This window comes from Phyllostomus discolor, chromosome 3 (genome assembly GCF_004126475.2).
Source record: "Phyllostomus discolor isolate MPI-MPIP mPhyDis1 chromosome 3, mPhyDis1.pri.v3, whole genome shotgun sequence".
Taxonomy (NCBI): domain Eukaryota; kingdom Metazoa; phylum Chordata; class Mammalia; order Chiroptera; family Phyllostomidae; genus Phyllostomus; species Phyllostomus discolor.
The window spans coordinates 2,623,418-2,632,203 of NC_040905.2; the positions used below are offsets into that span (position 1 = coordinate 2,623,418).

General features: G+C 60.4%; 1 protein-coding gene across 1 annotated transcript in view; it reads right to left on the minus strand.

Annotated features, from left to right (window-relative positions):
* The window catches only part of ITGA2 (integrin subunit alpha 2), a 74,226-nt gene extending 65,552 nt beyond the window's left edge, over nt 1-8,674 (minus strand). The window contains exon 1 of the mRNA XM_036020160.1: nt 8,464-8,674. Within this exon, the coding sequence (XP_035876053.1) occupies nt 8,464-8,521 (58 nt within the window). The 5' untranslated portion in view covers nt 8,522-8,674. The remainder of the gene's footprint in view (nt 1-8,463) is intronic.
* Between the last annotated feature and the right edge of the window lie 112 nt (nt 8,675-8,786).

Consider the following 8,786-nt stretch of genomic DNA (forward strand, 5'->3'; position numbering starts at 1 on the left):
GGCTGAGTTTTAATATTGTGCCCCCTAGGGGAGAGCATTAACAAAGACCCAGAACACTGTGTCGATTTGGCTGAAATTCTGTGCACTAGCACTCAGAATACGGTTCCGAAGAGGTTATTCGATCCAGCGGGTTCAGCGCCCGAACAGTATGCCAACAAGGGCTGCAGAAGCTCCGTGGACGCGGACCCGAGGGGACCGTAAACGACTGGGGACAGAGTGGTGGGCATGCGCGGCCCAGAAGCCAGCCTGCGCCGGCCTGCTTTCCCACATGGTATCCATGGAGATGGGGTTGCCGCGCCTGCACAGGCTCAGACAAAGGCCACGGTCAGATGAATCGGGGGACGACCGCCGCACACGCCCAGGTACCCGCGGGTGCGTCGCTCTGCTCTGCTCTGCTCTTGGAAGCACAGCGCGGAGCGATCTCTCGCGCGGACACCCCGGCGCCCGCCCCTCTGCGCTCTCCGCGGCCCGGTGCCCACACCCGCCGCTCTCCACCGGGGAAGCCCTCCGGGACCCGGGCTCACGTGCGGCTTCTGCAGGGAAAGCTGTGTGGAGTCCGCCACGGCACAGGCACTTCCACAGGCAGAACCGCCCCGTTCCCACGAGCTGCTGGGCGCCAGGGCAGACGACTCTCTCCAAGGAAGGGAAACACGTCGGACCCTGATCCACAGCCCCAGCATTCCGTGGGCCGGAAAATACTCGCGAACCACGCGGTTCCCGTCCGTGCTGGTTAGGAAACGCCATTCCCACGCGTGAGAGTCAGCGGGCGTGGAGTGGACACAACACTCGAGTGTAAGCGCTCGGAACTCGTTAGGCCTTCAACAAAAGGACAAATAGATAGCTGTTCATTTCTTTTCTAACTTATCTGACCGACGCAAGTGGCTGAAAACGGTTCGGAACACCACGGAGTCACACACAGAACACGAGGTTTCACCATTTCACCGGTGGAAGCGTCCGAGGCCCACGCGAGTTCTCTGGGCCGTGTGCGACTATGGTTTCCAGACGGATTATCTGTCCGAGGATCTTTCAAATTCCAGGCAGAGGTGAAGAATCAGAAGTGAACCGGAGAAACCTTAAGTGCAAAGCTCTGGAACTTTCCTTTTGGGGAAATCTGATGAAGGCGCTGACTTGAACCGCCCCGCCAGGACCGGAGTGCTGTCACGGGTCCCACACCCCAACGCCAGCGCCGAACTGACTCCTCACACCCGCATCAGGGTGGTCGGTGCGTGGGGAAACTCGACTGTGTGCAGCGCCTCCGCCCCAGCCGGGCGCTGCCCCGGAGAGCGGGAGGTGCCTGGCCCGCGCTCCCCACGCCGACCCCTTCCCAGGCCCCGGCCAGCCCCGCCCTCCGGCCACCCCGGCTGTCTGTCAGCCTTGCCCCCCTCTGCCTCCAGTCAAGGGCTCAGCGGGGGCCTCTCATCTGGTGCCGGAGCTGGTGGTGCTGCAGTCCCCCAGCGCTCCTCCTGGCCGCCCCCCAGCCTGTCCCCACCGGTTCGGGGCCCCGCCAGGCACACAGGCCTCAGCGGACTTTCCGAACGTTACAAGTGTGTGGCGCGCGGCCGTGAGTGATAGAGTCAAGAAAATCTCATTACGGTCGTTCGCACGCTCGTCTCTCCCGTGTGTGTCCGTCCCAGGCAGAGGCTCCCATCTTGTCCCTCCAGCCACTCCCGCCCTTTGCCCCCAACCGCGCTGGCCCACGCCATTTCCTCCCCTGCCCTTGTCCCCCAGCCCGCTGCCCTCTGGGTTCCACGTTGTCACTCCTCGCCGCGGCAGTGGCCACACGGCTGCACGTGTGTGAGAAAGTCGAGCCCACTGACCACGCTCCTTTCCCACACCGGCTCTGTGTGCCCCCTTCCGGGCCCACTGCGCTGGCTGCTCCTTCTCTCGGGGTGGCCTCTCCCCCGGGCCCCCTCGGGGCCCCTTCTTCCAGCTCTGGTCAAGGCGTCCTGCGGTCTCGCCGCGCCCGACTCACTCGCCAACGCCATGCCTTCTTCTACCGCCTAGACGCCTGAACCCCCCCTCACCCCTCCCCGCACGCACATCACCACCCGCGAACCACACGCGCTCACACCTGGAGGCCTCCCACGGAACCTGTCAGTCCTCTTCCCCACCCCGCCTGCCTTCCCCCAGCACCACCCGTCTCGGTGGATGGCCCCCACTTCCGACACCCGGGCTTCAGTCCTACCTCCTCCCTCTTGCTGCCGCCACCACGGCAAATCCACCCCCAACTCCTGGCCACTCTTCCCTAACATCTCCCGAGTCCGTCCCCCGCTGTCCCTCCCCGTGGCCATCACCTGCATGTTGATCGCCACCCCCCTCAATGGGTGTGCTCCACCAAAACTGAAACGAGAACCCACTCTTGTCTCAGCGGCCTTGGCGCCCTCCGTGTGGGCTCGCCATGCAGCCCACCACCCTCCCTGCTGCCAGGGGGACCTGCCTGAGGGGCCGATCTGATCGTGTCCCTCCAGGACCTGGCCGCCGTCCTCAGGATAGAGCCAGGCCCCTTAGCGCGGTTCACAGGCCCGTCCCAGTGGCACCTGCACCCTCTCAGCCTTCACCCTCTGGGAACACCTTGAGCCGTGTGTCCTGGGCAGAAGGACCTTCTCCTTCCCTAGGCAAAAGTTTAAAAACCTTTGGCGGAGGGACTGGGGTACATGTGTCCTGCTCATGGTCACAGGGCTCTGTATCTGACAGCACCACGCCCTCACCGCCAGCCCTGGTCAAAGGGGGCACCGGTCCCTGTGACCCCTGGGGTCCTCAAGGCAGATGAAAAGTGTAATGATTCTCTCTCCACCCCGTGAAAGCTTCTCCGGACGCTTCACACTCAGATGCATCCCAGTGATTTTCTCCATCCGCCGAACTCTTGAACCACTCATTGGCAATTAATGATAGGTGACCCCATGGCATCTATTATGATGTGGAAACTCTTCATAGATCTCTATGTCACAGGCATCAACAATGCAACATAATAAAAACAACCTAAAATTTAAATTAGATGGAAGTGTTTTAAGACACCATGAGAGAAGATGGCTGTGAATTTCAAGAATTCTGAAACTGGTAAAACGGCCCAAGAACCGAGTTCCTCCTGTCGACCCCTGAGGACGGTGTACTGGCTTTATCCTCAGGCCGGCTGTCGCCACGGCTGCAGGGTGACTGTAGCTTTCCGAGCTTCGTGTCGGGATCAGATAATGTGTTTCTTAAAAGCGCCTCTCTTGCCCTGGCTGGCGTAGCTCAGTGGATTGAGTGCTGCGAACCAAAGCGTCGCAGGTTCGATTCCCAGTCAGGGCACATGCCAGGGTTGCAGGCCACGGCCCCCAGCAACCGCACATTGATGTTTCTCTCTCTCTCTCTCCCTCCCATCCCTCTCTAAAAATAAATAAATATAATCTTTAAAAAAAAAAGCGCCTCTCTTAGCAACGGAAAAGTTTTCCCCAAAGTCCTGCAGCAGATCCCCGTCCACGTCTCTTCTGCCCAAAGCGCATTACATGCCCGTGTCAGAATCAGACCCTGGGAGAGGCACGGGACCCCCAGGACTGCCTCGTCCAATCACTGCGCGGGGCCGCCGATCTCCCAGCGGAGGGGGCGGGGTCAACCCGACAGCTGGACCGTGTTCCGGAAAGGAGGCCGGCAGGATGCCAGGCAGTTCAGGACCCCGTGGGGGCTGAGCCCACAGCCTTCCCTCGCGTCTGCGCCCGTTCTCCGGTGGACTGAAGCCGCTCCCACCGGGTTCCGAGTCACCTTCGGTTCCACACGGGGCGAGCACGGTGCCTTAACAGAAAGCAGTCGCTGCACAGCAACCTGCTCGGGCCCCAGGGGCTGGAGTTCACCGCAGCCGGGTCAGCAGAGCAGCTGCGGACCCTCTGCGGGACTCCCTCCCGCACGCAGCACCTCCAGTCGTCTGGGCTTTGTGGTACCGAGATTCTTCTCTCCAGAGAGCTGCTCTTCCGTGCGTTTTCCGTGCAAATCATCAGTCACCATGACAGACGAAACAAACATACAAACCACAGACCCCTGCACGTCGTTGACGTGACGATCGCAGGGCTGCTTCCTCTTTTCCGCCCAGCCTTCCAGCAATGCCCCCCCCCGCCCCCCCGCAGGGCTGACAGCCTGGACTGCAGCTGGTGACGCCAGTGGTCACACCTACCTGATGTCGGGGGGACCCTTTGGGGACCCAATATGTGTTGAAAATCTTTCTTTTCACATTATTTTCTATTGATTTGAGAGAGATATCAATTCGTGGTTCCACTTCATTGGTTGTTTCTTGTATGTGCCCTGACCAGGGATCGAACCCACGACCTTGGCGTACGAGGATGGGTGCTTTAACCAACTGAGCTACCTGGACAGGGATGACACTGACTTTATTTTTGACACACTGACGGAATGTGTCTTTATTTTGGGGAATGTCTAAAATTCCGTCGTGAGAGGCTCCTTTCTTTTTTTTTTTTATAAAGATTTTATGTATTTATTTTTAGAGAAGGAAGGGAAGGAGAAAGAGAGAGAGAGAGAAACATCAATGTGCGGTTGCTGGGGGATGTGGCCTGCAATCCAGGCATGTGCCCTGACTGGGAATTGAACCTATGACACTTTGGTTCGCAGCCCGCACTCAGTCCACTGAGCTACGCCAGCCAGGGCTGAGGCTCACTTCTTTACAGTAACAGACACCCCCCGCCACCCTGCTCGGACCTGCCCACGGCAGCTAGCCCAGGGAGACGGCAGCAGTCAGCACCACCTTTGGAGGGAAGTCGCTCAGAGTGACACGCCCACTGCCTCTCGGTGTGGAAATCTGCCTGTCTCCGTGGTCACCTCACACGGGGTGGCACAGGCAACGCCGGAACTCCAGTCGGATAGGACCTAGGGGGTGCGGCGCTAATATTTCAGCAGTTACTTCCACCCCTGGCTGTGCATCAGAAACACATGAGTAATTGTTTTTAAATACTAAATCCTGCACCCCAATCCATTAATTTAACTCAAACAGAGGCTCGTGAGCCAGCGTTTAAGAGAACAAAGCTTCGCGAGGTTGGGCAGCGGTGGCTGGGGGTGACTTTATCGGAGGGTGGTCTGGGGCTTGGGGCAGGTCCCAGAAATGAGAGGTGGCCTCAGACTTTCCTTTTTGTTATAAAAGAAAAACTTCCCCGTTTGATCATTTTGCCTGGGGCTGCTTCTTCTAATGCAGGACGAGTTGCAAAGAGGCGAGAGAAAGGGGAGGAGGCACCGAGGCAGGGAAGGCGGAGAACAGTCTGGAAAGTGTGCTCACACTGACCGCCTGGGTGCAGCCAGGTCGCAGATGGCGTACGAGGGGTGTACGTATGGCCTTGGGAGGTGCCGTGTGTGCACACGTGTAGTGTGGCTGCCTCTGTGTGTGAGCAGGGCGGGCGTGGCAGAGGAAAGGCTGAACAGGTTGGCTGCGGCCAGATGGCAGAGAGCTTTCTCCGAACCTGCCAAGACATCTGGACTTTACCCTGCGCAAGACGGGGAGCCACCGACCGTCTGCAGCAGGGGAGCGGCGGGGTGCAGACCGGTGCTAGAAAGATCACATTGGGCCCCGAGGAGACTGGGCCGGAGGGATAAGAGATAAACACAGGAAAACCAGTGTCAAACTACAGCAGTTCACACATGCACTCACACACACACACACGCACGCTAACCCAGGGCCTGACGTGGATGCTACAGCACAGGTCTCCCGGGCTGGGGGGAGGGGACGGAACTTGGAGGCTGGAGATGGGCCGCGAGGCTAAGAACAAGGCCAAGGCCCCTCTGCAGTGTCTGCACGGAAGGCCGCCCTCAAACAACCGCGGATGACAGAAGGAGGGCAGGGTTCAGAGGCCGGGTGCCGACTGCCGTGGGGGACATGTGGAGTCTGACACTCGCGCAGCACCTCCGGGTGGAGATGCTGGGCGGAGGGAAATGCTGCTCAGGGGGTCAGAGCAGCGGCCCAGGGCGGGACACCGGCCTGCACTGCGACTGGCCCGGGGAGAATGGGTGGGACGGAGAGGAAGGTCCAGGACGGGACCCTGCAAACAGCACCCAGGCCTGGGCCAGAGACTGAGGAAGAACGGCCAGGGAGGTAAGGGGAAAACAGGGCGAACAGGAGCCAGAGTGGGGGGTGCTTCAGGAGGATCGCGCTGGTCCTCACAGGCCTTGCCTCCCAGGAGAGCAGCAGGAGTACTTACAGCCCAGCGGGGGGGGGGGGGGGAGTGCAGGGGGAGGGCTGGAGAATAGGCTGCAGTGGGAGAAGGAAATGCAAAGCCCAGAGGAGACAGTGTGGGTGGGCTCATGAGTTTCACAGCAACAGTCCCCTTGCCCCTCTGGGCCTGTTGGTCACTGGGGATCATCTAGGCCTCTGTGGTCTTTCCCGTCCACCCCCGACCGGCTGGCTACCACCTCAGCACAAACACTCGGACGGGGCCGGATTGGCGGAAGGTGAGAACTCGGAAACCAAACCATGCACACCGCTTTTCCTAAATACCGGGGAGAAGGGCTATGGAACGTGAACCTACAAATGTCAGTCTGGGGCCTTCTGTCTCTCTCTCCAGCGATCAGCACGGATGCCGGAGAGGAGGCAGGGTGTATACACACGTACACACATATGCCGTTAACCTTTCAATTTCCGGTATGTCTTTAGGTTACACAGTTGTGCATGCACACCGTTTATAAACAGCTGCAGGTGTGTGTAGCAGGGATGAACCCTCACCGATGTTATACAGACGGGGAATTGCCGCACACAGCTTCGGCCACCATGGACCGAGAGATTTCAGTGATGTATAGTCTCGGATACTCAGGGGACCCCAAAATGTGGCTGCTTCCCTGGGAGCCTCCGCTGGTGTCACCGTGGCCAAGTTTTGCCGTGACCGTCCTGGTTAGGAGGAACCCTGTTCCTTGAGGGCACAGACAGCTGGAGCAGAAGGAAGAGGCAGCCACACGCAGAGTTTTGCGGCTGCCACTGTACCCCTCCCTCCCCTGCTCGCTCGCCTGCTTGCACGGAGCCGTCCTCCTGCAGGGACTCCTTCGGTTAAAGCCTCTGTACCTGCCTCCACGCCTCGAAGCAACACATTCCTCGCTTTGCTCCTCTGTCACAGACAAGCCTCGACTCCTCCCCGGAGACGAGAAAATGATGTTATGTTTCCATAGCTTCGGTTAATAATGGGTAATTAAAGAGGACGGAAAGCTTGGAATTCAGTGTCTATTAGCTCTTGGGAAGGCTGTCCGGGTGCAGGGCCTGGTTTCCCGTGTGAAGGCAACTTTACCTGGAGCCCCCAGGTGAGGGCTGGAGGCCCCTCAGCACACTCCCTGGGGGCGGGGCGGGGGGGGGGGTCAGGAGAGCCGCTTTTGCACCAGAGGCTGGTTACACAGGAAATCTGCTGGTGCCTGTTGGCTGGCGATGGGAATGGTGTGCTCTCTCTGCTGTCTCTGGCCTGGGAAACTGCTCCGGGTCATAGGGATTGGGTTTCTTCCCCAGTGAGGAACAGCCACCGGGTAGGTAGGTGCCTCAAGGGAGGGCGGCTTAGGAAATACTTAGGTTAATTTCTTTGTAAAAACATTTGAAAATCAGAGACCGTATATTTGTTCTGAGGGCTGATCAAACTACAAAATACCAAGGTGACTCCCCGTCACCACCCTCCCCCACAAGTAAAGTAAAATCACTCAAGTTCACGCTGGGCTCTGCAGAAGGTCTGGGGGAAGCACTCACAAGGCTTGCGCGGGGCTGGGGAGGAGGGAGGGAGGCGCAGTGCCCAGCACCCCCAGCCTCACTTCCCAGCACCGGCAAAAGGAGTCAGGCGAGGGTGGACCCCGCTCGCCGCCCTGCAGCTGGAGCTGCCGTGACCTCAGCGCTGCGGCGGCGGCGCCAAGATCAAGCAAGTGGAAAGAACTTTTCCTGGCCCGAGTTGACATTCATTGAACAGGCGACGCAAGAACAATAAGAGGAAGGCAGGAGGGAAGGAAGAATTCCCCGCTGCCGAGTACCTGCCGGGCGCTTGGGTTTTCTGCCCCCTGTGGCAAGTGCCGCGTCCTGAAGAAGTGGGGGCGCCAGCACACGCTTGGGGTGAAAAATCAGCACTTGCGGCGCCCGGTTCCCGCGAAGCCACGGGAACAGGCACGGCTCCGAGGAGGCGCAGGCTGAACCCCCGGCCCGGGCCTGGGGCGGCACCTGTCTCAGCCGGGCTGCGGGACTCGCTCTCCAGACACTCACTCACACCCACCGTCTGTGCACAGGTGTGTGCCTGCACGCGTGCCCAAAATCAGAGCTCGCACTGACTCGACTTTGAAGGGTGCTTAACAGGCAGCGAGTCCCTCCTTCGTGGGGACACCGGGCGGGGCAGAGTGGGTGAAAGTCTCTCCGTCCCGCCTCGATGGCTGGGAGCCTGGGTCCACGTGGAGTCGGAGCGGAGACGCACGCTGCCTGCGCGCCCATCCCCACGACCTGCCCCTCCGCCGCCGCCACTGCGGAGCGCAGCCCTCGCTTACCTTGAAAGAGCAGCAGCACCAGCTGCCGCGGCGCGGTCCCCTGGCGACCCCACCGCATCCTGCGCCTGCCCGGGGGACTGCAACTGCTCGGGGACTGCAGAGACACCCGAGAACCCCGCCACTCGCCAGAGGCCGTCCAGAGAGCTGGGCTCTCCGCCCCCGCGAGTGCAGAGAAAAGTCTTCGGGCAGCTCCGGGGGCGCCAAGGCCCGCCCCGGCCCGCCCCTCGGCGTAGGCTAGCGCGGATGTGCCCGCCCCGCCCTGCCCGGCCCCGCCCTGCCGCCAGGCCCCCGCAGGCCGCACCTGGGCCCCACGCCCCCGGAAA